The 25,000-nt window shown below is 34.7% G+C and overlaps 9 protein-coding genes across 18 annotated transcripts; 6 read left to right on the top strand and 3 right to left on the bottom strand.

Moving 5' to 3' along the window:
- Positions 1-1,071: 1,071 nt before the first annotated feature.
- On the top strand, positions 1,072-2,857 carry LOC105230673 (succinate dehydrogenase [ubiquinone] iron-sulfur subunit, mitochondrial). The gene is made up of 4 exons (XM_011211609.4): positions 1,072-1,263; positions 1,638-1,936; positions 2,002-2,136; positions 2,191-2,857. The coding sequence occupies exons 1-4, from the start codon at positions 1,198-1,200 to the stop codon at positions 2,582-2,584; spliced, it is 894 nt and encodes a 297-aa protein (XP_011209911.1). The 5' UTR covers positions 1,072-1,197; the 3' UTR covers positions 2,585-2,857.
- A 154-nt stretch (positions 2,858-3,011) lies between these two features.
- LOC105230676 (protein lethal(2)k10201) lies at positions 3,012-3,891 on the top strand. The gene has a single exon (XM_049462134.1). The coding sequence runs from the start codon at positions 3,188-3,190 to the stop codon at positions 3,779-3,781; it is 594 nt and encodes a 197-aa protein (XP_049318091.1). The 5' UTR covers positions 3,012-3,187; the 3' UTR covers positions 3,782-3,891.
- Positions 3,828-4,435, bottom strand: LOC105230675 (dolichyl-diphosphooligosaccharide--protein glycosyltransferase subunit 4). 3 transcript variants are annotated; one of them, XM_011211610.4, is made up of 3 exons: positions 4,279-4,435; positions 3,986-4,130; positions 3,828-3,927 (listed from the first exon to the last, which is right to left on the bottom strand). In XM_011211610.4, exons 2-3 carry the CDS (start codon positions 4,084-4,086, stop codon positions 3,906-3,908), a joined length of 123 nt encoding a protein of 40 aa, XP_011209912.1. In that variant the 5' UTR covers positions 4,087-4,130; positions 4,279-4,435; the 3' UTR covers positions 3,828-3,905. The 3 variants fall into 3 exon arrangements, with proteins under 3 accessions (XP_011209912.1, XP_029408080.1, XP_019847484.1); XM_029552220.2 differs by having other exon boundaries at positions 3,828-3,924; XM_019991925.3 differs by having other exon boundaries at positions 3,986-4,111.
- Positions 4,436-5,147: 712 nt separating this feature from the next.
- Positions 5,148-5,669, top strand: LOC105230677 (DNA-directed RNA polymerase III subunit RPC10). The gene is made up of 2 exons (XM_011211613.4): positions 5,148-5,331; positions 5,391-5,669. Exons 1-2 carry the CDS (start codon positions 5,191-5,193, stop codon positions 5,574-5,576), a joined length of 327 nt encoding a protein of 108 aa, XP_011209915.1. The 5' UTR covers positions 5,148-5,190; the 3' UTR covers positions 5,577-5,669.
- Positions 5,626-6,423, top strand: LOC105230679 (threonylcarbamoyl-AMP synthase). The gene has a single exon (XM_011211618.4). The coding sequence runs from the start codon at positions 5,626-5,628 to the stop codon at positions 6,373-6,375; it is 750 nt and encodes a 249-aa protein (XP_011209920.3). The 3' UTR covers positions 6,376-6,423.
- LOC105230678 (mitochondrial inner membrane protease subunit 2) lies at positions 6,259-7,492 on the bottom strand. 2 transcript variants are annotated; one of them, XM_011211617.3, is made up of 3 exons: positions 7,187-7,492; positions 6,659-7,109; positions 6,259-6,397 (listed from the first exon to the last, which is right to left on the bottom strand). In XM_011211617.3, the coding sequence occupies exons 1-2, from the start codon at positions 7,278-7,280 to the stop codon at positions 6,688-6,690; spliced, it is 516 nt and encodes a 171-aa protein (XP_011209919.1). In that variant the 5' UTR covers positions 7,281-7,492; the 3' UTR covers positions 6,259-6,397; positions 6,659-6,687. The 2 variants fall into 2 exon arrangements, with proteins under 2 accessions (XP_011209919.1, XP_011209918.1); XM_011211616.4 differs by lacking the exon at positions 6,259-6,397 and having other exon boundaries at positions 6,417-7,109; positions 7,187-7,490.
- Positions 7,493-7,783: 291 nt separating this feature from the next.
- On the top strand, positions 7,784-12,843 carry LOC105230681 (lysM and putative peptidoglycan-binding domain-containing protein 3). Of its 4 annotated transcripts, none has more exons than XM_049462131.1 (5): positions 7,807-7,902; positions 8,017-8,060; positions 8,117-8,345; positions 8,408-8,744; positions 12,211-12,843. In XM_049462131.1, exons 2-5 carry the CDS (start codon positions 8,047-8,049, stop codon positions 12,462-12,464), a joined length of 834 nt encoding a protein of 277 aa, XP_049318088.1. In that variant the 5' UTR covers positions 7,807-7,902; positions 8,017-8,046; the 3' UTR covers positions 12,465-12,843. The 4 variants fall into 4 exon arrangements, with proteins under 4 accessions (XP_011209923.2, XP_011209922.2, XP_049318088.1 ...); XM_049462132.1 differs by having other exon boundaries at positions 7,821-7,902; positions 8,138-8,345; XM_011211621.4 differs by having other exon boundaries at positions 7,784-8,060; positions 8,138-8,345.
- On the top strand, positions 9,035-10,526 carry LOC105230680 (26S proteasome regulatory subunit 7). Its single transcript, XM_011211619.4, has one exon. The coding sequence runs from the start codon at positions 9,138-9,140 to the stop codon at positions 10,437-10,439; it is 1,302 nt and encodes a 433-aa protein (XP_011209921.1). The 5' UTR covers positions 9,035-9,137; the 3' UTR covers positions 10,440-10,526.
- A 2,965-nt stretch (positions 12,844-15,808) lies between the features above and the next one.
- LOC125780236 (putative uncharacterized protein DDB_G0282133) lies at positions 15,809-23,008 on the bottom strand (the record flags this gene model as incomplete). Of its 4 annotated transcripts, XM_049462127.1 has the most annotated exon segments (7): positions 15,809-16,345; positions 16,549-16,676; positions 17,158-17,289; positions 17,345-17,854; positions 22,087-22,225; positions 22,285-22,501; positions 22,739-23,008. In XM_049462127.1, coding segments are annotated over 7 exon segments (1,565 nt in total), but the record flags the coding sequence as incomplete, so codon positions are not given.
- Positions 23,009-25,000: the final 1,992 nt, after the last annotated feature.

Raw genomic sequence — 25,000 nt, 5'->3', positions numbered from 1 at the left:
ATCACTACATTTTTTATGCTTCATGACCGTCAAAAGAAATTAAGTAGGTATATTTATTAAATTTTTACAACCTTTTTATTGAAAATAATTGTTTAGCGTTCTTGTGACCTTCCATATTATAAAAAACAAAACATTATTTTATATCATAAAACACAGTAATTAAAATGTTCTATCTAGTTATTTCCTTTTCCATGCGGACACTGACCTCTTAACAGGGCAAATATTTTTAGTTCAGCCCAGCCTTAAAGAGAAAGGTGTTTCAGAGTATTAAGTAAAAAGGCGGGTTTGAAAATGAACTATTCATATTATAAACAAAAAGTTGTTCAATTAAAAATGACATATTAACACACAGCAATATTATAACTTTTTATTAAATAGTTCTTTAGAATCATGTTTCCGAAACTTAGATATTTGCGAATTTACTTATCTCTCATGATCACTAACTGCAATGGCGAACGTTATTTTTCAACATTAAAACGTATTAAAAATTAATTAAGGAACACAATGGGCAGAACATCTTAATCATCTCACTTTGTTGAATATAGAGCATGACTTGCTTAAAGAAGTCGATATTGAGAGTATTATCTCTAAATTTGCCCATAATAAATCCAGAAAACTTTATTTGTAACAATTTTGTTTTATTTAATACCCTAAACTTGAGAACCTATAGCAAACCAAGGGCCCCTTGACAGAATTTGCTACATGCCCCGCACCAATCCGGCATGAGTTTAATCGTGCTCTTATGTTTCTTTTGGACAGCAATGATGTTTTTCGATTCATATGCTGAACACATAGAGCGCGACAGACTGCAAACGACATCTGTCAAATATTAAAATACACACGTTCTTATGGACACTATTATTTTGAAAGCTGCACGACTACACGACTGCAGGCCGACAGTTGTCGCTCTCGCTAACTTCAATATATTCCTATATTTGCCAACGACAGTAGAGTTGACAGTAGAATGTAAGAACATTTTATTTTTTCAAATACATGGTAATACTGCAGCCAACAGATCTTAATGATATTTAACTTGGTAGCACAGGTACATTCAACGCTCTGCTTCTGTTAGCAGCATAGACATTCAGTCGCCGCTTTCTGCTACTGCGTGTGTTTTGCAAACAAGTAGGTATTTTTGTTCGCGTTGAAAAATATTTGCCAATACCACTTTGAGCATATTGATTACCCTTTTTAACCATGGCTCTCGTCAACGAAGCGCGTATTGCATTGAACCGTATAGGAGTGATTTCTGGGCGCCAACAGGTAATATAAAAGGCTGCACCTCCTAAAAGGAGATTTTGCCAGAAGTAGTTTTCGACTATGTACATTGAAAATATGACTCGATAGAAATTTTGTTATTACATAATGCAAAAATAAATTCATTGGTTGAAAGCTATAATTACTAATATAATACAAATATACTTGCCTAAAAATTGGTATTCTAAAAAGTAGATAAATATGTACATAGTTTATATGATTGATTAATATTATATAAAGGGCTAAAACAATTACGAAAATCCTATTTTGTACATGTCTCACACATTTAAAAACTTTTATGTGCAAAAGTATTGCTGTAAATCTAAATATACTATTTCATATTATAAAATATATAAACATGTATGTATGTATGACTTTAGCTTAGATCACTCGCTACGGGCAAATATTTGGCCCAGCAAGTGGAAACCGTGGAGATAAAGGAACCGCAAATCAAGACTTTCCAAATCTACCGATGGAATCCAGACAATGCTGGAGAAAAACCTTACATGCAGACGTATGAAGTGAATCTACGTGAATGCGGTCCCATGGTCTTAGATGCTTTAATCAAAATTAAGAATGAGGTTGATCCAACATTAACTTTCCGTCGTTCATGTCGAGAAGGAATTTGCGGATCATGTGCTATGAATATCGGTGGTACAAATACTCTGGCATGTATTAGGTGAGCAGTTGAATAAATTTTACGTTTTAGTATGAAGAATAATTAAAATTTGTATCTATTTTTAGCAAAATTGACACAAATCTTTCAAAGCCGCTTAAAGTTTATCCCCTCCCACACATGTACGTGGTTCGCGATTTAGTGCCTGACTTGAATAATTTTTATGAACAGTACCGTTCTATTCAACCTTGGTTACAAAGAAAGTGAGTTCATTTAGCTATTTGTAAACCAGTTTATATATGACATATTTGTTATAGGAATGAGGTAGCAGAATCGAAGGGTAAAGCGCAATATTTGCAATCTGTAGAAGATCGTTCCAAACTTGACGGTCTGTATGAATGCATTCTTTGCGCTTGTTGCTCAACTTCGTGTCCATCATATTGGTGGAATGGAGACAAGTATTTAGGACCAGCTGTATTGATGCAAGCTTATCGTTGGATTATTGATTCCCGAGATGAAAACACCACGGAACGTTTGAGCAAGCTTAAGGATCCCTTCAGCGTATATAGATGTCATACAATCATGAATTGTACACGTACTTGCCCTAAAAATTTGAATCCTGGTCGTGCGATCGCTGAAATAAAAAAGTTGTTGTCTGGTATGGCAAGCAAACCAGCACCAAAGCTCGACACAGCGGCTCTACACAAGTAAATTAACCGTAGCGCTGGTACTAGCTACTTATGTATGTATAATTATTAAATCATATAAGCACTTTTGAGGAAATTTTTAGCCGATTTATCACTTGTGATTATTTTCCAAATTGGGGTTTGTTCTGTATTAAATTATAATTGATCGAAAGAGAACTTATTCATGGAGTATTATTCGAAAAATATCTACATATAATACTCTGCATTGTAATGTTGAAGAAACCAAAATTTATGTATGTATGTTAAATAAAGAACGATATAATTGGTTTTATATAAATTGTTATATTTCAGTGGGTATAAGAGTGTGCAAAATGTGTATTACATACATATGAGCATGTGTACTATACACTATATAGAGCAGATTGATAGGCTTCGGATAAAAATGAAATTGAACAGATTTGCTAATACTTATGACTTTTAAAGAACTAATTATTTTTTCATACAATGTTAAAGAGCGAGAGAAACTTGACTTGGGATTTAGAGGCTTGGCAGCCCTTTTCATTTATAACAGTAAATTCACTAAACTTAATTGCCCATACCGTTGTAAAAGAATTTTAGTTCGTTCCTTAGTTCGCTAGAAATTAGTAAAAAAAAGTTTTGAAGTAAAATGTTATCAGTTGCAGAGATAATAAACTTATTAAACAGTATTCCAGTTGGTTACAAATCACCAGAGGATAACTGTTTTAATGCCGCCAATCAAATGTACATACCAGAGTACAAAAAACTTGGTGTTATAACTGTTGCAAATGAGTTACAAGATAATTTGCCAGAGGCGGACGAAAATGATTTATTTTGTGATGTGCCTGGATGTCAAATTGCATTTGAAAACTCGGCTTCCTACCAGGCTCATTTTTACAATGTTCATCGATATTTATGTTCTGTTTGCCGTCGTTGTTTGCCTACAGCGCACTTGCTATGTTTGCATATTTTGGAGTGTCACGATTCCTATTTTATTATTCGCGCAAAACGTGGAGACGCTATGTATTCATGTTTTTTGGGAGAATGTAAAGTAAAACTTCCTACACCAAAGCAACGTAGAGAACACTGCATCAACAAACATAAATTTCCCGCTAATTATAGGTTTGAACAATTGTGTGGCAAACCATATAAAAGACATACGAAAAAACCATCCAAAAGTGTTGAAGCAAATGAGATAGTCGATGACATGGACGTTGTTGCTGATATTCCTAACATGAAATAAAAAAACTTAGCTCATCAAAGGTGCACCCAACTAAAAAAAAGCTAAATAATAATTCAAAATTTATTTATTTATTTCAAGGTCCATTTTTTTTAATAAATATAATGAAATATATATAACCATATTTTTATTTTGTCTTCGCTATGCTTCTGAAAGAAAAGATAATGAGCAAAGATTTTGTCTCATGTAATTTAAATAAATTCTTACTTGTTAGAGTTGGCTGAGATATAGTGGTAAGCCACCACTAAAAGGAATAGGAAAACACCCAAAACATTGGAAAATATAGCCAGTTGAACATCGCTAATCATTTTGCACAGTTAATTCCTTCACAAACTGCAAACAAAACAAGTATCTGTAATGAATGGCGTTTAAAATAAGAGCAAGAATGACACGTCACACTACAGAAAAATTGGTTGCTAATATAGTACTAAAAGAAGACCTAACATTTATTCAAACCGTAACTTTCAATAAAAAGTAAGAGACGTTTATGGCAAACATACCACTTTCAAGTTTATTATTTGAAGCTAATATCAGCAAAAACTTAAATTTCAGAGCACAACCGGCGTAATGTTTTATAATAGTGATGAGAAAGTCGATTTTATATACACTCTGAATTTCTATATCGATACTCATGTAGGTATTACGGCTAAGGTTATCGAGAGCAAATATCATAAATAGGTAACTCTACCGTTATTGTGTAAATATCGCTGTAGTTACACAACCAAGAACTTGCTTTTAATTTGATCACACGCAACTTGATTATCAAAAATATATAGTTTCAAGATGCCGTTGTCTTGAAAACCACATCGAGTTTTTCAAAATTTTGCATGAAATTAATAATAAAATCGATTGATCTACATACATTTTTATATCATCCAAGAATATAATGGAATATTCGTATTCCCGACAATTACATGTCGTAATCGTTGACAACACACATTTAAGACCTCGTCAGAATGGGTACTTGTATGTCAAAGACGGATGAATGTGCGAATGGCATATGAAAGCAAGCCACAAAGAAATCGTTGCGCAAGTAAACCAAATTCAGCTTTTCTTTAAACCGCTAACGTCAAATGACAATTAAATACGTTGCCGCATGCTTAAGTTGAGAGATGGATACTTTTCCGCAACCGAATCAACGTACCCATTCTGATGCCGCCTGATGATGTCTGAAAAGTTGTAGCAAATTGAATAACTTACCCTGCAATAGCTATAAAATTGATTGTTTGATGATTATAGTCAAACGTTGGATTTATAAAGTCTGTTTGTTATAATATTATCAAGATAACAATAATTGCTTGTATATACTGATAGTAAGTTATCAGCTGGTATTTAATAGTTGTAATTGTGGGGACAGAACGTGCTTAAAATTCAGCGACATACTTGCAAAATATCAAATGAACTTTTGAATTATGCTATTATTCTGTCCGACTTGTGGCAATATATTAATGGTCGAACAAGATACAACAGGACACCGCTTCACTTGTAGTACGTGCCCATATATTTGTAATATCAAGCGAAAAACTTCTACACGAACGTTTCCACGTCTTAAGGTGAGCCAATTTTGAAAATCGCTGTTTATCTTTTTTCTTAAACCTGTGTTAATTTATAGGAGGTTGATCATGTTATGGGTGGTGCAGCCGCTTGGGAGAATGTAGATTCGACTGATGCAGAGTGTCCCACTTGTTCTCATAAAAAAGCTTATTTTATGCAAATGCAAACTCGATCTGCGGATGAACCTATGACAACATTTTACAAGTGTTGCAATCAACTTTGTGGTCATAACTGGCGTGATTAAATAGACGGTTTATGTGTTAAAATTGCACATGCTCTAATAATACGTTGGAATGAATACAAGATTATCGACGTTTCTGAACGTTTTCTATCATCGGAATTATAGACACGATTTATCGACGTCCATAAAGATGCTACAACCTCCAGGGAAAAAAATATACAAAGTCCATGATATAAAAGCGTTGCGCACAGCAGTTGAATGTATCTTAGATGGAGAGGTAATTGGTTTGCCCACAGATACTGTGTATGGATTAGCGTGTAATGCGAATAATGAAAAGGCCATTCAAAAACTGTACGACATAAAGGGACGCGATTGTTATAAGCCAGTGGCTATATGTGTAAAAAATCTAGAGGCCTTTCGACGGTACGGAATTGCAGATCATTTAACTGACTTATTACTTCAACGTCTGCTTCCGGGTCCAATTACAATAATCATCGAACGTTCTAAGCATCTTACTAATCGTTTTTTAAACCCCAACACAACAAAAATTGGTATACGTATTCCGCAGTTTTCTTTTATTCAGGAATTATGTTCATTATTTAGTGAACAACCACTTGCTTTAACTAGTGCAAATCGATCCGCCGAACGTAGTAGTCTAAATATAAATGAATTCGAATCCTTGTGGCCCAAACTAGGTGGAATTTTTAACGCAGGTCCCATAGGCTTAACTGAAGATAGGCGTTCTGGATCAACTGTAGTAGATTTATCTCAGCCAGGTGTATATACAATAATAAGAGAAGGGGTCGCCCTTAAAACTACTGTAGATGTGTTACATGAATTTAACATAAAACCCATAAAATAAATTATATTAAATAAAATGCATCCTGGAAAAATACAAAGATAGAAAATTTGCAATGATTTTAATTTACAATAATTATACGTACTTCAAAAGGTGTAAATACAACTCTAATTACTTTTATAAACCCTCAAAAATTAACTTGAAATTTTTAAATGTTTTTCAAACATTCGCACACATGTTCTTTAAATTTATAACATTCAAACTGTAGTTTAATTTTATATACATATAACACTTTCAGGACTCTTAATTAAAGCTGGTATAACGCTAAAAATGGATGCGAAAGTACCTTGGACTTCACTGCCCTAATTATTGTTACTATTGACTGTAGTAACTTGCTGATTTGGCTATTTGGATGGGTCTACGACGTCTAGGTAACTCAGTTTGTAGTCGACGCCAGCGTTCCGGAGGCCAAACAATGAATGTCGCTCGAGCTGTTAATAAGCCCTGCGCTACAGGCCCGAAAGTGTTACTATCCAGCGAATGGCCCGTGTGGTCCCCTTCTACCCAACAATGACCTTCTGGTATACGCACTATTTCATGTTTGTAACCTAAAGTAGAAACGACATCACCCTGTAGTCCAACTATACGTTTTATTATCTTTTGTGTGGGGTCCTTCGGAGAAATAAGTGAAACGATATCGCCGCGATCCACGTTGCATGTACGCACAGCCCAGCGAGATAGGAAAACGTAATCTGTTTGGCTGGCATCTGGGTTAAGGGCTGGTTGCATAGATATTCCTAAAATATTTTTCGACACACTCTCAGAAAAAGTAATTTATTCACAACGAATATTTAAGAATTGTGTTAATATTTACCGTCCACTCGAGCGACATAGCCAACACAATCCAGAAACGTTACACCAATGGGAATCCCTAGCAGTACAGATTTTATAAATTTACGAAAGGCCATTAAACAAAACGTCTGCGAAAATTAGCAGCACCGCTTCCACACTTATTATTGATATGCTAATATGTTTTTTGTCTATATAAAATATACATATATAAAGGGTATTTTTATTAGATTTTGTAATAATTTCCAAGTGGAGCTAACAGCTCCATTTTTTCTTCGACTATAAACGTAGAAATACGTATGTATGTACATATTCTTATCTAAGAAAAGTTCTGTTTGTTTCATTCACCAATGTTTTCAAAACGTCATTTAATAACTGGACGTTATTGGCGATAGGTTCGTGTAATTTTCAAATATGTGCAACGGTCCATTATGTATAATAATTAATATCAAAGCCTTGAACTATTAAATTAATTTAAATCCAGAGATTGTTTTTTTTTATTTCTATGCAAACATTAAAATGATGACATACGCGAGTAGCTTCAACTAATGACAGAAAAACTGTGTTACCCTGTATACTTGTTTCACTTGCACTATTTCACTGGGGCAAAATAAAAGTTAGTGTTACAGGTTCATTGTAATTACACGTAAATTGAACAATATAAAATAAAGATACGCGCTTTTTTTATTCGGATTTATTTATTAACTAGTAAATTTATAAACTTTTTCAAATTCAAAATTGGTAAAGAATTTTAACCATATTTATCGCATTAATTCTTATTGAATGCGAGAGTTTTTTAAAGTTCTAGATACAAGTTACTAAGTTTTATTTACATATTTCATGTTTAAACCTTAGTGAGCGAATATATGTACATATAGCTGTGCAATGCGTAGGCAACGGTAAGATAACATATTTTTAATTGAGGTATTAATTTTGTGAATCAAATATTTAATAGGAGAGTGAATCTATCACCTAGCTATTATAACGATGGGTCTTATTTTGCCAACACATCATATGCTCCACTAAATAAAAATTTGGATGATGAGAATCCTGTTGAAATGGAGAGGTTGCCACGCATTGCTAGTTCAGAAAATGGACAATTACATAGTTTTGAAAATACTATTGAGGCTAAAGTGGAAGTAGGTGATTCTTTACAAGCATTGGCTTTACGTTTTCATTGTACAGTAAGTCATTGTGTAAATCTTAATCAATATCAATACATATGTATATTATAAAATTGCAACAGGTTGCGGACATAAAACGACTTAATAAGATTGATAAGGATAACGAAATTTATGCGAGGAAGTTTGTAAAAATTCCAGTAACGCCACATTCGATATTATTGGAAACATTACCAACAGTACACAAAAGTGGGAGTAATAGTCCATCTCAAAGTGAACATGAATCCTTTGAATCAGGCATAATGAGAAACCCTTTGAAGGATGCTAACCTTATGTTAGGCGAAAAACTGATAATAGCTTCTGTAAATGCTTCTGGTAATAATAATCTGCAAAATGTTGACACTAATAAATCAGTTTTAGCCTCTACATTGAGGAGCAAAGACAGTGTCTGCTTGGAAAAAGGTGAGTACGAATATGACAAAACTAAAACGATATCTATTATTGGTAGATTAAATTTTGAACTATCATTTTTGTATATACACCTACATATATGAACTCACAATATTTGTACATCATCTTTATATTTTAAAGTAATTCACCAAGAAATATTTTTTATTATCTTTATAAACTATAAATTTTTTCGAGTGAAGTACGTAAGTGTAAAATATTAAAACTTAATTTTCTCGCGTATTTTTTCTGCCCAGCCTGTATGTTTCATTCTCATTTGTTGTATATTTTGACATAATTGTCATTGTTCCACGAAATGTGTTGACAGCTCAAGTTTTCAATTTGTATAGTCATTGCTGCGAGAAGTTAAATAGATTTTCTTAAATTAGTTGAAAACGAAGTTTAAAAATGCCGGATTATTTGGGAGATGATCAACGAAAAGTCAAATCGGAAGAGTTAGAGGAGAAAGAAATAAAGTCCTTGGATGAAGGTGATATTGAGCTACTGAAGACTTATGGCCAGAGCCAATATCATAGGGCCATCAAAACTATTGAGGAAGACATCCAGAAAGCTGTTAAACAAGTAAACGAACTTACTGGGATTAAAGAGAGTGATACTGGGTTGGCACCTCCAGCACTCTGGGATTTAGCAGCGGATAAGCAGATACTTCAAAATGAACAACCTTTGCAGGTTGCTCGTTGCACAAAAATAATTAATGCCGATTCGGATGATCCAAAGTATATCATAAATGTAAAACAATTTGCAAAATTTGTTGTAGATCTTGCTGATTCTGTGGCGCCTACAGATATTGAGGAAGGCATGAGAGTCGGAGTTGATCGTAACAAATACCAGATTCATATTCCATTACCTCCAAAAATTGATCCCACTGTCACAATGATGCAGGTGGAGGATAAGCCCGATGTCACGTATAGTGATGTTGGAGGTTGCAAGGAACAGATTGAAAAATTACGTGAGGTAGTAGAGACTCCTCTGTTACATCCTGAAAAGTTTGTCAATCTAGGTATTGAGCCCCCAAAAGGTGTATTGTTATTTGGACCACCTGGAACTGGTAAAACTTTATGTGCTCGTGCCGTAGCTAATCGTACGGATGCTTGTTTCATCCGTGTGATTGGTTCAGAGCTGGTACAGAAATATGTAGGCGAAGGCGCCCGAATGGTACGAGAACTTTTCGAAATGGCGAGGTCGAAAAAAGCCTGTCTTATTTTCTTTGATGAAATTGATGCGATCGGTGGAGCTCGATTTGATGATGGTGCAGGGGGCGACAATGAAGTGCAACGAACTATGCTCGAATTGATTAATCAGTTGGATGGTTTCGATCCCCGAGGAAATATTAAAGTTCTTATGGCTACTAATAGGCCAGATACTCTTGATCCGGCATTAATGCGTCCGGGACGTTTAGATCGTAAAGTGGAATTTGGGCTACCTGATTTGGAGGGACGCACACATATATTTAAGATTCACGCCCGGTCAATGTCTGTAGAGAGGGATATCCGATTTGAATTACTTGCTCGGCTTTGTCCGAATTCTACGGGCGCTGAAATTCGTTCAGTATGTACTGAAGCAGGTATGTTCGCCATACGTGCACGTCGTAAAGTTGCAACAGAAAAAGATTTCTTAGAAGCAGTCAATAAGGTGATTAAGAGCTATGCTAAATTCAGCGCTACCCCACGTTATATGACATATAATTAAAAAAAATGAATAGTGTATATTTCAATGAAATGTTTTTCATTGCAATGAGTATTTGAAATAAATAAAAATAATAAGAAGTAACAATAATTTGTTTGAGTTAAATATCATACAAATTAGGTTCCATGTATTGTTTAATTTACTTTAGGACAAACTAATACATTGTTTACACATAATATCACTGGATGGGACATTTTGTAGGTACATATTTCTAAGGGAAATTTGTGACTTCGGTAATTGTAGTAGTCGGTCATCGAAGTCACTTATTGGTAGGCCCAAGAAACGAGCGGTTTCGTCGGGTTCGGACCAAAGAGTGAAGGGGGTTAAGTGAGTTGGTTTCATGGGGCGGCAAACAGGTGATTAGTATAGTGCGGGGATATAAGTTATATATGTCAAGGTTTATTCCGGATAAGTAGAAATTTAACCGGCTACAATACCAATTACGAAGTGAACAGCGTACGAAGGAGTCAATGAAGGTGTTAATAACTCCACTGTGAATGGTGTTCAATGCCTGTCTAAAACGGGTCGCGTCCGAAATTTGGTCGGAATATTGCTGTACCTCTTCGGTGTGTTGGAAGAATGTACTCCAGATGTTCCTAGATGTTCCCTTCCGAAATTTAATCGGACTATTGCTAATGTACTCCAGACGTTCCTAGGGTCGGTTTCGCGTCCGAAATTTGTTCGGAATATTGCTGTACCTCTTCGGTGTGTTGGAAGAATGTACTCCAGATGTTCCTAGATGTTCCCTTCCGAAATTTAATCCGACTATTGCTAATGTACTCCAGACGTTCCTAGGGTCGGTTTCGCGTCCGAAATTTGTTCGGAATATTGCTGTACCTCTTCGGTGTGTTGGAGTAATGTACCTTAGACGTTCCTAGGGGCGATTCCTCTTCATGCAAGCGACTTCAGTGATGGTTTTTTCGAAATCATCCGAGCAGGAATTTGCTTGAAGAGGAGAGGGTTTCTCGATCGAGATTGTTATGGGCAGATGGTCTGATTCGAGAGTTAGCACCACGATAGGAATTATTTATATAATTATGTTCACAGTTTAACTGATGGGTTCTGTTTCTTTGAACAAATGACAGTAGTAATGAAAAAATGTATAAAAGGTTGGTTGTCATTGAAACCAACATACGGCAGGCCCAGGAAGTGGGTTGTTATATGAGCGGGATTCATTGGGCTTGCAAAGAGGTGGTTAGAGTCATGCGAGGTTTCATTGCACATAGGACATATACATATTTGATGTGGTACGAAGTCGGTGAAGATGTTGATAGCTCCACTGTGAATGACTGCAGGGAAACATTCCAGCAAAAACCGTTTTAGAAGCGGAAGCATCCAGGAGAGCTTTACTCCTACCTCAAATTTTTCAAAATATTTTAATCGAACATTGACATAAAAGCATTCTATTCTTCAACAATGAATTGAATTGAAATTTATTTCATTTTGCAAAAAAAAGCCTCCTTGAGGCCTTTTGCAGGAATTACCGAACCCCACGTTTCGCGTATTTTTTATTATTTTTTTTTTTATATTTTCCTAAACTTTTTTACTTAAACTGTTATATTTCACAGCCTAATCGACTGGCAGTCTAACTGTAAAATATACATTTGTTACGTATGTACATATGTATGTGCCTAATCCTATTGGCTTTTCATAGAAATAATGGGAGGTAACCTGGTTGCACAAGTAACCATGAATGATGTTGAGATATATGACTACTAGTTGTTAAGAAAATTAGTCTAGTTGATTTAATATTAATGTAATTTTTTTTTTCTAGAAAATCATTCTACCAATGACTCCGCTGCATTATTAGAGGATTTTCTTGATGATGATTTTGCGGATACATATGTGCGACCTATACGAGGGCCCTCAATAAGTGCTCTACATTGGTCTGGTTCCGATGGCGACATGACTTGGGTATGCTTGTTTGTTGTAATCTTGGCTTTATGTTTTGCCATACCATTGATAGTTGTGATATTTTGGACCCATCCACACAGCAGCGCCAACAACAATGCAACAACAAATAACTGACATAGTGGTTTGAACGCGAATGACAAATATCTTTAACGGTATATTTATATGTATATGAAGAGTCCTTTAAAGATATTCTTCAATCTAAAGATGTCAAACATATGTTTGTACATCCTTAGAACTCTATGCTTGAATATAGTAATGTGAATCTTTTGCACACATTTAATAACAGGTTCTTAACGAAAATCGCCAGGGGTATAACAGGTAAAATAACTATTGTAATATACATAAATAAATAACAATTTAAGAAGAAAAAATGATTATTTTACTGCAAAGTGCCTTCATCGTTTTTCAATCTAAAGATGTGTATGTACTTGGTTTTACAAAACTTCTTGTTTTCAATAAAATTTTACAATAAAAATTTAAACTTTTTATTAAAGATATCGTTAGTTAGATTATGCGAAACCCTTTTGTAAATAATAACTATTATAAATAGGGACCTGTCTATTGTGAGTAGCTTTAGTTTTTAATAAAAATTGTAATATTTATACCATCGGCTCGTAAAGTCTTATAAAAAGTAAAATAAATAAGAATTTGAAAAAAATCTAAAATCTGATTAGTATTTCTTTAATAAAGCCATGTTTTGTTCCCCAAATTTGTTCCATAATAAAGATACTCATATTGAGTGTTCGTAGAGAAATATGGATTTGGTACACTTTAAAACACGTCTTATTCGTCTGCAATCTAAAAGAATGTGTACTTGATACTCTCAGTCCTTTTTAAGGAGTTGGGGTCAAAATCGGACAACAGGCGTATCATCGCTTGCTTTTGGGTAAAATCATATATTTCAAATTCGACACAAAAAATTCCTATGCCGCAGTGTGAAAATCTCCATATAACACAATTTTAAATTTCATTTGAATCTTCCACTTTCTAGTATACAAATAAAAAGCAATAAAAGTTTGAAATGTACTTCCAAGCACTCTGAAACGCCTTTTCAAATTTGCGTGTAACTTCGAAGTATTCAACGGAACGAATTTTCGTGTACTCTTAAATATACGCACATTCTTCTTCTTTCTTACTGGCGTAGATACCGTTTACGCGGATATAGCCGAGTTAACATTGGCGCCAATTGGAGATTCCAAGCAAAGTCAGGTCCTTCTCCACTTGGTCTTTCCAACGGAGTGAAGGTCTTCCTCTGCTTCCCCCGCGGGTACTGCGTCCAATACTTTCAATGTAGCCACTCTCTTTTAATTCGCTGAACTATGTCAATGTCGTCGTACATCTCATCGTTCCATCGAATGCGGTGTTCGCTGTGGCCATTGCGCAAAGAACCACAAATCTTCCGAAGCACCTTTCTCTCGAAGACCCATCAGACGTTGTCATCGGCCATGGCTCTGCACCATACAGCAGAACGAAAATAATCAGTAACTTATAGAGTTTTGTTTTTGTTCGTAGAGAGAAGACTTTACTTCTCAATTGCCTACACAGTGCGAAGTAGCGTCTGTTGGCAGTGGCGTAGCTACAACTTTGGGACCTACCTACAAGTTTCATGAGGTAGTTCGAACAAAAGTGAATTTTTACAAAATATCTTCGATATTAAGTATATAAAATTTAGGAACTAGAAGCCACGCAAATTCTGAAGTTCCAAAATTCTCACAATACGGTTTTTGAGGAAATTGATAGTAAATTTACAGACATCTTATTAAAAGCCATAGAAAAAATCCATTTTCGCCCTATCTTGTACACTTTTGACACAATTTTCAGGAATTTTTGCCCGAATTGGAGTTTTTAAATACCATTTTTGAAAATTTCGAGAAATAAAAGTATTTTACATTCAAAGCTTAGGGTAACTGTGAGAGTGACACGTTGCGACGACAGAGTAAAAATAAAGATACTGTTGCGATCAAAGCTAGAAAAGTGTATCTTTAAGTTTTATCACTATTTTTAAGAAAGATATACTCATAAGCCAAAAGATAAAAGACAAATTCAAAGGCTGAAGAGTATTCGAGTAAAAATTAATATTTTTAATTGTTATTCAGATTATTACATTGTGAGTGTGCAACTCTTTATCATTTATAATAAATTTTGTAAAAAAAAAATTGTTGAAGTATTTTTCTGAATATTAAAAAACAGCGAAGATCGTTTTGCCCCCCAAGACGTTGCGCCCGGGACGACGGCCCCCTTCGCAAGTCCCTCCCTCCCCCCTAGCTACGCCACTGTCTGTTGGCAAGAGTTATTCTGAGTTAGATTTCGAGGTTGACATTGTTGTTGCTGTTACAACCGGTTTCAAGATAGGCGAAATTATCTACGACTTCGAAGCTATGACTGTCAACAGTGACGCGGGAGCCATGTCGCGAGTGCAACGGCTGTTTGTTTGATGACAGTACATATTTCGTACACAGGTGTACACTCTTACAGTAGATTCTATTTAGTTCTACAGCTTGAATTATTTTCTCCAAGAGTAGATTGAAGAAATCGCGCAACGCGGAGTCACGCCGTTTTAAACCTCGTTTGGTATCCAACGGCTCGAATGCTCAACGTCAGTTTACACAGTCGTATTAGTTTTGCGAAAGTACCAAATTCAGACATCGCGGCATAAAAGCAGCTTCTTTTCGTGCTGTCGAAAGCAGCTTTGAAATCGACGAAGAGGTGGTGTGTGTCGATTCTCCTTTCACGGGTCTTTTCCAAGATTTGGCGCATGGTGAATATCTGGTCGGTAGTTGATTTGCCAGGTCTAAAGCCACACTGATAAGGTCCAATCAGTTTGTTGACGGCGAGCTTTAATCTTTCACACAATACGCTTGATAGAACCTTATATACGATGTTGAGGAGGCTAATCCCACGATAGTTGGCGCAGATTGTGGGGTCTCCTTTTTTATGGACTGGGCATAGTACACTTAAATTCCTATCGTTGGGCATGCTTTCGGCCGACCATATTTTACAAAGACGCTGATGCATGCTCCTTATCAGTTCTTCGCTGCCGTGTTTGAATAGCTTGGCCGGCAATCCATAGGCCCCAGCTGCTTTGTTGTTCTTCAGACGGGCAATTGCTATTCGAACTTCTTCACGATCGGGCCATGGAATATTTGCTCCATCGTCGTCGATTGGAGAATCGGGTTCGTCTACTTCTGGCGTTATGCTTTCACTGCCATTCAGCAGACGTACCATTTTACTGTATTCAATAGTTTATATTAATATAATTTAATGTATGTATACGGGACCGGGGTTTTCTAGCATACTTATCGTATACATATGTATATTGTAGATATGTACAAACATACATATGTATGTACATATGTAGGTTTGCCTGATTGACAACTGCAAACATATCATCGACGCCATTTCTGTTAAACGCAAAATAATAATGGTTCTATAAAAAGTTTTCAAAGGCAATTAAAGACTTTATAATTCGGAATTAAGTTAAGTTTTATTTGGTATAATTATTTAACTACATTTAATTATTAATCCAATAAGCAAATTTATTTTAAATACGATAACCTAAATAATACTTTCAATTGACAATTCGTAACCAACAAGAACTAATCAGAAACAGAAGCTGATTCAATGGCACTGATTTATCAATATATTTGTATTTCTATATTCAGGCATACAAATATATTGATAAATATATAGTACGTATGTACAGACGTAAAACATATCTACATACAATATAACGATGTGTAGCAGTAATTGGCAAACATATTTAGTTTTGCAAAATAGTTTCCAACCAGCTGTGAAACTTCAGGAGTTTTAGACTTAAGAGCAATGTTTACTTAAACTTTAAATTCTCAAAGAAAGCAATATTACTTTTCAGCATACTAACACGGCGTAACATATTTGTGGTATTTTTATTGTTGTTATCCTCATAGTTAGCGGTGCGCTCTGGAGAAGATGTTTTCGTTTTGTTGGTTAAAATATCCATATTTGCTGAAGGATCGCTGCAAAAAGAGTACAAACGCAATATATAACAATTTACCAATTTGGTATATTAAGTATATATTAAAATATTATTTTAAACAATATGAAACGATTGCAGACTCATATATTCTGAATTCAGTTAATTCGTGTTATGACTTAATTTACGAATTGTTTTTGTATGTTAATATTCTCCCAACATTTTGGGTTGGATGCATTCACTTACGTTTCTAGTGACGATAAATCTGATGCAATAGTAGCGTCTTCTGTCATTTCCGGAGCTGTTACCATATTTTCCGTCTGTGTTGTCGGCGGGTTGTTGAGTTTAACAGCTGTAGAAGGCATTTTTTGGATCTATAAAAATAAAAATACTTATCAGTTACTTATACTTCTCAATTGAAAAAATAGACGATTGTAGGCACAATGATTTCAAAACCAAGAAAGGTACAAATTGGGGTATTGCATATTTGCTTTTGCGGTGATATAAGATCATTTGCTCTTGCAACTCATTAGCTATTGCAACATTTCTTTGTCCAAAGTAAATATTGACTTTAATATAGGCTTGAAATACAAATAGAGGTATATGGTATATTATATCTCATATGTATGTGACCATTTCTACAACTATCAAATCAATACATTTGATCTTAATTAGAAATAAAGATGTTTATAGGGTTCATTCAAAAGTACCCGCTACTAAATGTGAACGGATAGATGATGAATACGTTTTATTTTATTTTTTTGTTGTTATTCTTTTGTTATTAACAGAAATGCAATTCCAATTGCATTTATAAATGTGTTCTTATTTCGCATTTTTCGAAATTTTGAAACTTACCCCTTTTTTCCATCGCTTTTCGGCTTGAGAACATTTATTTGAACTCAGAAGAAACGCTTGCGCCAAAGCTTTTACAGAAGGCATAACTTGTGCCACCTCCTCCTCAACGACCGCCTTTTCGCCAAAAGAGAGCTACAAGAGAATGTTCGTAAAATTATTTTATATAAACGTCAATGTTATGTCTCACCCCAGGCGCTTCCTCCTCTAATGGCAACACCTGGCTGGGATCTATTAATCTTCGTTTCGGCTGTAGAAATTTGAATGCCTTTGGTGTGGGGCCTGAAGCCAGGGTTGATACACAAGTTTCAGCGGGTTTCGCTTCTAACAATATCTCTCTAGGATATAACTCTTTATATTCATCAATTTTTTTAGATCTCGCCAGCGCATCTTTTGTTAATGCGCATTTGGTTGTCGCTGGAAAAGGCTCCACAGAATCTGAAGTTGTGATGGTTATATCTGTCGTCGACGGCTTATCATCGTTGTGGACGATGATTGTTGTCTGTTTCTTGAAATCATAAATGCGTATTGTGTCCGAGTCGTCACTGGTTGTAGTATTTGCCGAATTCATAGACTGATTTGACAGCGTTTCAAAGGAGGCGCTTTCTTCCACCACTTGTGCGGGAAGTGCGAGGTATACCGTTGGGTGGATAACAACAGGGGTTTCTTTTGCAATTATTTCGTTGCCTTGACTTATACTCTTCGATTTTTTATATACAAGTTTTATCAATATGAGGTATGTGTTCGATTTTTATATTTTTCGAGTGTATTTGACGGTTTATAGGATGATTTTTTTCGTTTATTTCATATTTTGTAATTATGTATGAAAAGAGAATATATAGAACATACGCCGAACAATGTTAGTAAAACCAGTTTTTTTCCAATGTTAGATAAATAAATGGAAAAATTAATGATTGGCATAAGTTGTGCAAGTATGGTTGACTTCTAAAACAAATGTTGTTGGATGACATTGTGCATTTTAACTTACTTCTAAATGTAACCTTTTAAATATCTATGAAAATGTATATCGTTCCGTTGCTTTCGTCACTTACTATATACATTTGCAATTGTACCCTAGACGTAATACATTTGATGTACGAGTATGTCATCTTGAAGCCTGAGAATTGACTCCATTGACGCACAACTGTATTGAAATATCTAAGCAATTACTTTTTCGTGCTCTGAAAACTTCTTAAAAAATCAATTCAATGAAACCGAATAAGTACGCCAACTAGAGTGAATGCGAGGCATATAATTAAATGATTAGCGTCTGATATTTATGCTTAAGAGGGTGTAGTAATTTCATTGTAATTAATAAAACCCCGGTATTATAATGTTAACGTGCTTCAGTTTGTGGTATAAATATATTTAGCATTTCAATGGTTTGCTGAATTTTGGCCCGGATTTTAATACGGCCAAAGACTGTCAACTCGGCACGTTGCCTCGAAATTACTTCAGTAATGTTTTCTGCTGCTCAAACAACAACATATAATAGTTAACGCCAATGTAAGGCCATTATTCGTAAGTTTTTAAAAATGAATAAGCTTTGTGCGCTATAGGTTCTGCGTTTTTTCAATATCGATCTTTCAGTTTCATGACCGATTAATCAAAGGATTAACGTTATAAACTAGTCCGAGACTCTCCGTATTTGCCAGATTTCGCCCCCGCGACTACTTCTACATTCCCAGACTCTAATTGTTATTGGCAGAAAAAAAATCTAATACGAAGGTCAAGAGGCATTGAAGCTTCACGTTATCGAACGAGTATCGAAATTTAATGGAGCAACAAAAAAATCGTCACTCTAGATGGAGATTATGCAGAAGTATAAAACTATATTTTGAATTTGTTACTCTAAAGAATTTTCATATCTAGTAGTACATTGATAACGGTCTTTGTCAATATTCTCGCTTAGTGCTGATTTTCATAAAGCGTAATTTGTTATATGTATTTGCAAATTGTTATAATATACTTTTATTTGTTGCAATTAAAGTGAAATTCCACACATGAATAGTCTTTATAACGGGACACCTTTTATAACCGAACATATAGTATTTCATGAACATAACGTTTTCATTAATATTTTCATACAAACGAATTTTTATAACTGGACAGGAATACGTTTTAACGGCCGGACACGGACACTATTTAGGTAATATTTCGTTCAAATTATCACCGATTAACTACCAAGATTTCATAAAATGTGTGCCGGACAAAAACACTGCGACAGTGAGTGTCCGATGAGGAATTTCACCTTTTTATGCTAGATTGCGCCTATAATAGCTAGTAGGGTGCCTCAAGGATCTTTTGTTTCTCGACATAGATATATTTATTGAAATATTTTTAAAAATTAATCATTTCGTTGATGACATGCTGCAAGCAATACGAGTCGATAAATGAATGAAGCGTTCTCAAGCAAATGTTGTTAGTAAGTTTTATAAATAAGGAAAAAATTTTTGATTGTGTATTATGAATGTGATTAAATGCAAATTTAAAGAATGTTGATGGAAAATGCTGGGAGCTAGCACCTAATATATTTATTAAAATTTAAATACTTACCCCTGCGACCAGAAATACTATCTTCATTCAAATGTACCTAAAACTTGTGTCTGTTTAATACTGAATATTTTTGGCGATTTGTTGTTGGTAACTTTATCCAGTTTCGTTTCACATACATATGTAAGTTTTCACGAAAACATTTACTATATACTCGTATATTACATAGTCATGTACGTGTGTATATATTGTATAATATTCTAACTAAATCAATCGAGGAGATAAATTTACCGACATATGCACCAATCCTCTCATAGTGTCCAGTTCTGTTAACATACAATATCTTAATTTTTACACAAGCTTTCGCTTGTAGGGACGAACAATTCAACTCATCATGTCACCTTGCCATCCTGGTTGCACTATATATATATATATATACATATATATGTACATATCAATTAGCTTTAGGTGTTATTAACAACGGTTAGAAAAAACTACTATCCTGTGTGCAACGTATTGCCAGTGTATAGATTGGATTTTTTTTAGAATTCTGCGGGTTCCCATATAAAAAATGCTTAGCTTTAATTTTTTCTATATAGTGCGAAATAATTTTTCAATTTTGAGCAAACATTTTAATTCTATTTTAAAGATTCTTTGAAATGTTTTATTTTATTTTTAAGTTATAATAACATCTCATATTATCGAAATGAATATGAATACTAAAAAATAATTTAACAGATTATACGTGTAGTACATAACTATTATGTTTATAATTCATATACAATGTCAACTCCATGTGCGCTACTAAATTAGTATATACTTTTTACGAGCTTTTAACAATGAAGAAACACATTTTTTCGTTTTACATTATTTTGTAAGTCCAACTTTTTGTTGAAGAATTATGTCATTACTTACTGCACCTTTAATTATTGAATTAACATCAAGGTTAATAGAAAACAGGTTTCATAAACTCCAATTGTTAAATAGTCATGAAGTTATTTTGGAATGAGTCTGTATAATTTATCTACAAATCTATTAAAACATGGGTTTTGTATCCCTCATGTTTTAATAATAAAGCTTTTCAGAAGTACGACTTTTTAGTTAATTTTTTTTCCTTTACGCAAAAGTTCTTATTCTAACTAGCTGTCGTCAAAGGCTCACTTGAATAAATAAAATCCAAACCCCTAGATATTTACTAAATTATGTTAAGAGTACAGGTATAGGTCCATTATTTATTTGCACATACTTTTAATGAGAAATAACACCCATTATAAACATTTCTTTCAAAAAAATTTGAATGTTGAGCAAGCTAAGAGAGTTTTTCAGTAATTTTTTTCCACATACCAAAACGGCCAGGAGAGAGGAATTACATACTATTTGTTTTAAACATATTCACACACTTTCAGCTTGCTGTAAATTTATTTATCTTCACTACTACTTTCTGGTCTAAATTTACCGGACTAGTGTATATCATACTAAGCAATTGAATATTTTGTGAGTCATAGAAATGTTAGCATTACATTACTGACTAGTGTTAATTATTTCTGACTTTGGATAAATGCACTACATAAATGAAATTAAATTTTCTGCAAAAAGCTTCACACTTTAATTGAGGAAACTTGTGTTGTCGGCATTCGTGTTGGTTGCAACAAAGCAATGCATGAAACTATCGACTCCAGAGTCAGTTTGATCATCGCTGACACCTTTTGTTAAAAGGTTAAGTTTGCTCTTGTCCTTGTTCGGGTCAGTGAAAGCAGTGGTGGTGTTTTCACTCTCATATAGTGGATTCATAACAAAGTCCTTTGTTGTGACCGAAATGGCACGAAAACTATTTCTTTTAAGGTCTTTATGAAGTAATTGCTTTTCGAATTGCGCCAAAATGTTAGAATTTGATAAAACGAGATTCTTTGAATTCGACGAGTTTAAGGGCGTATTATTAGTATTATTATAAAAACTAAGAGACGATAAAGTGCGCCGTGAAGGTAGAGTTTCGGAATAATTATCAGCAACACTAGCACTTCTCCATGAACGTAGTGAACGTTTATTATCGCTGCAATAGTCTAAGTCAATCTTATTGTTTGTGTCTAATCTGCCAATGTCATTTTCATTTTCATTAGCTCTAGTTTTGTTATAAATGCGGTTCGAGTATTTATAACTGTCATTGCGATGGTTGATCTTCGACATATGAATACGGTCCAAATTGTTACAATGAGTCGCTGAGGTGAATGAACTTGGTTGTCGTGGAAGTACTTTGTAATATGTAGGAGCAGTGGAAGTTGCGTTTGGAGTGAAGTTGTAACATGATTTTTGAGGTGAACGGTGGTTAATGCATTCTAGTGAATTGCTACGACGCACTGGAGTGGAAAAAATCCAATGACAAGAACTTTCATCACTATAAAGCGGGATACTTTTGTATGAAGTTTTGCCGTATGAATTTACCTCTTTGGTGAACGTATCTTCTATGAGCTCATCACTGTATCCAGAACAAAGTCGTTTGCGTTTATCATTTCGGGGATTTTGATGATTAGGACTGGCTTTTGGAGTACTGTCAGCGTTTATATAGTAATCACGGCTATATCTAAAATGAGCGTATTGAATTTGCATTATATAACTGGAGATAATATTCAATAAGAATACCTCTTGTAACCAATATTACTAGTGCTTTCGTTCTCTTCATCGTCTTCTGCTTTTACAGTTATTACACTTTTATTCGTGCTTGAGCTTATATTTGGTAAATCTATAAAACGCTCCTGGCTGCCACTAATCCTACGTTTTAAAGCGTCCGGAGTATATGGATTATTTGGCATTTCAACTGCATTGTTCCATTTCTTATATTCACGCTCTGCTATAGAGCCTAAAAAGTGAAACAATTAAGATATTTATGTAAATATTTACACACTTAAAGATAATGTGAAGATATTTGCGATTTTAATACGACACATACTCTATAGACACCAAATAGATTAATTAAAGGAAATTTAAAATATACCACAAAACACAGAAAACTAAAAACACAACACAGCACAAGGAAGTACAACACAATAGAACATACGAGTAACACCGAGCGATGTTTGCATTCACTTTGTGTTACCTGGCACGAAATGTCTCAAAGGAACAACATCATCTTCTTCCCCATTATTATCCTCTTGAGAGTTATTGTTGTACATAAATTGTTGCCCTTGTTTAAAGTTGGATTTATAATTTGGATATGAGCCATTTGTTAGTTTAGTAGTGTTGACGAATGAGTTATTGCAATTATTAGTATGAATAATATCTTGTTCGTTATTATGACCTGCTAGGCAAGATTCGATATTAGTTGACGTGCTTCTACTGGCCAGATTTGTGACGGAACTAAGTTGATCTGAGAATAGAATATCGTTAAGGAAGTTAAATCTATAATCTCTTAGACTTTCTGACAAAGTAGCTGCAATGTTACACTTCGGTAGAGGTGGTGGAGGTGTGCATAATATAAGTGCTTGTTTTTTCAGTAAATCTTGCTTAAGATAATCATATTCAAATTCAAATTCAAAGGAATCTATGGAATGCAGATACTTTTGCATGATCTCAGTTTGACGGCGTCGTCTTTCGAGCGAAGCCAAAAGTCGTTTATCGTTTATTAATGTTTTGCACATTTTAGCAATGTAAGTCATAGTTCGAAGTGAACATTTTTCATCGCTCGATGTTACGCCGATTTTATGCGACTGCTTGCCAAGCTGCTTGGCTACTGGATTATTTAATCCTGATAATAATTCAACCACGACTGTACTGCTTTTATTAGGGTAGGTGTTAAGGTCTGAAGACTTTGCGTCAGACGTTTCAGTTACGACACCAGCAGTATTTTCATAGTTTATAAAAGTTGTTCCCGAGATTATATCGTTATTTAATGTTGAGAACAAGTTTGAAGATTCAGAAACGTTAATAACTTTTAAAAAATTTTTCACAGTTCCAGTTGATTTAGAGGAATCGTTGGTTAAGGTAATTCCAGTGTTAATAAGTCGTGATTTATCCTCAGGCTCGTCTCTCATAATATTTTTTGCGATGCTGGTTTTGAGGCTTTCAATGGTTTCTTCAGTTTTGTTATTTTCTAACTTTTCAACCATTGCTTTGCAACGATCTACATTAAGAGATAGATTTGAGTAATAAAGTTGACGATGTGGTAAGTTGTCACCAGAAAAACCAGTTTTAATGGTCAAGTTAGTTTCTGTAAGAGATTCTATTGTGGTCCTAAGTTTCTGATCTAAAATTTGACCTATTGGAGGAGTTTCCAGAGCATTTAGTTTCATAATGAAAGTTTTTTCTGAATCACTGTGAATTTCATGATTCTTACTTTCGTAACTTTGTAGCGTTTCTGAGGATCCTAGCACATCTGTATAACTGACATACACTTCTTTTGTTTCAAAAGGGGGATTCCCCTTCTGTGGGGGTAGCCGTGCGCTTTCCATATTATTGCCATATCCTTTTATTATTTCCCTGTCAGATTTTTGCTCTTCTTTTTCTGAAATTCGTGCAGTTATATCCCTTCCTTCTAATATTTTGCGTGGTTTCTGCTTTTCACTTTCTGACGCACACAGTTCTACCACTTCCGCATCACTCATGGTCTCATAATTTTTATTTTCGCAAGAGTACGATGATTTAGAAAATTCTTGGTCTTCAGTTTTGTTATCTTCTACTGTATCTTTTACACCATCTTCTTTTGACACACTGGTGTGATTATCATTGGCACTTTCCTCTTTCTGCCCCCTGAATGGTATTCTAAATGCACATCCTGTATTTATAACATTGTCTCTGTTTGGCCCACTGCTGTTTTCTTGCATATCAACTGCAGAGATGCATAGTGGATCGGAATACTCATGGGTCTCTGTCCCATTGGTACACTCTTCTTTTCGCCCATTGAAGAGTGTTCGAACTTCTTTTTCGGGTTCATTGCAAGGTTTTTGCTTTACACTTTCTGTTTTAAAGAATTCTACTGCTGCTGCTTCAATGATTTTATCTTCTTTCGACTCACTGATAGTTTTTTGTTTCTCAGATATAAAAGTGTATGGTGTTTCAGAGGGTTCTTGAGTTTCTACTTCATTCCCACGTTCGTCCTCTTTCTCAATGTATGGTATTTCTATTTCCCTTTGTGCATCTATAGAACACTCTCCTTTTGGTTTTAGTTTCTCATTTTCTGTTAATTCTACTGCTTCTGTATCCATTATTTTATCTCCAGGTGAATCACAGACTGCCTCGTGTTTGACAGTTGCGAAAGTATATGATTCTGAAACCTCTTTCTCTTTGGCACACTTTTCCTTTTGAAATCTAAATGGCGATGAATTTTCACATTCTGTACCCATAACAGTTTCTACTTCTGGTT

This window comes from Bactrocera dorsalis, unplaced genomic scaffold, assembly GCF_023373825.1.
Source record: "Bactrocera dorsalis isolate Fly_Bdor unplaced genomic scaffold, ASM2337382v1 BdCtg303, whole genome shotgun sequence".
In the NCBI taxonomy this organism is placed as follows: domain Eukaryota; kingdom Metazoa; phylum Arthropoda; class Insecta; order Diptera; family Tephritidae; genus Bactrocera; species Bactrocera dorsalis.
Note: the sequence above shows the minus strand (reverse complement) of the source record. Positions and strands in the feature narration are given on the sequence as shown.

Coding starts and splice junctions, on each gene's coding strand:
- LOC105230678 (XM_011211617.3), bottom strand. CDS start 7,280: ATGGCCTTTCGTAAATTTATAAAATCTGTACTGCTAGGGATTCCCATT. Junction 7,110..7,186: donor CTATGTCGCTCGAGTGGACG/GTAAATATTAAC, acceptor AAAATATTTTAG/GAATATCTATGCAACCAGCC.
- LOC105230676 (XM_049462134.1), top strand. CDS start 3,188: ATGTTATCAGTTGCAGAGATAATAAACTTATTAAACAGTATTCCAGTT.
- LOC105230679 (XM_011211618.4), top strand. CDS start 5,626: ATGAATACAAGATTATCGACGTTTCTGAACGTTTTCTATCATCGGAAT.
- LOC105230675 (XM_011211610.4), bottom strand. CDS start 4,086: ATGATTAGCGATGTTCAACTGGCTATATTTTCCAATGTTTTGGGTGTT. Junction 3,928..3,985: donor ATCTCAGCCAACTCTAACAA/GTAAGAATTTAT, acceptor CTTTTCTTTCAG/AAGCATAGCGAAGACAAAAT.
- LOC105230677 (XM_011211613.4), top strand. CDS start 5,191: ATGCTATTATTCTGTCCGACTTGTGGCAATATATTAATGGTCGAACAA. Junction 5,332..5,390: donor GAACGTTTCCACGTCTTAAG/GTGAGCCAATTT, acceptor GTTAATTTATAG/GAGGTTGATCATGTTATGGG.
- LOC105230681 (XM_011211620.4), top strand. Junction 8,346..8,407: donor CTTTACGTTTTCATTGTACA/GTAAGTCATTGT, acceptor AAATTGCAACAG/GTTGCGGACATAAAACGACT. Junction 8,745..12,210: donor CAGTGTCTGCTTGGAAAAAG/GTGAGTACGAAT, acceptor TTTTTTTTCTAG/AAAATCATTCTACCAATGAC.
- LOC105230673 (XM_011211609.4), top strand. CDS start 1,198: ATGGCTCTCGTCAACGAAGCGCGTATTGCATTGAACCGTATAGGAGTG. Junction 1,264..1,637: donor TGATTTCTGGGCGCCAACAG/GTAATATAAAAG, acceptor GTATGACTTTAG/CTTAGATCACTCGCTACGGG. Junction 2,137..2,190: donor CAACCTTGGTTACAAAGAAA/GTGAGTTCATTT, acceptor TATTTGTTATAG/GAATGAGGTAGCAGAATCGA.
- LOC105230680 (XM_011211619.4), top strand. CDS start 9,138: ATGCCGGATTATTTGGGAGATGATCAACGAAAAGTCAAATCGGAAGAG.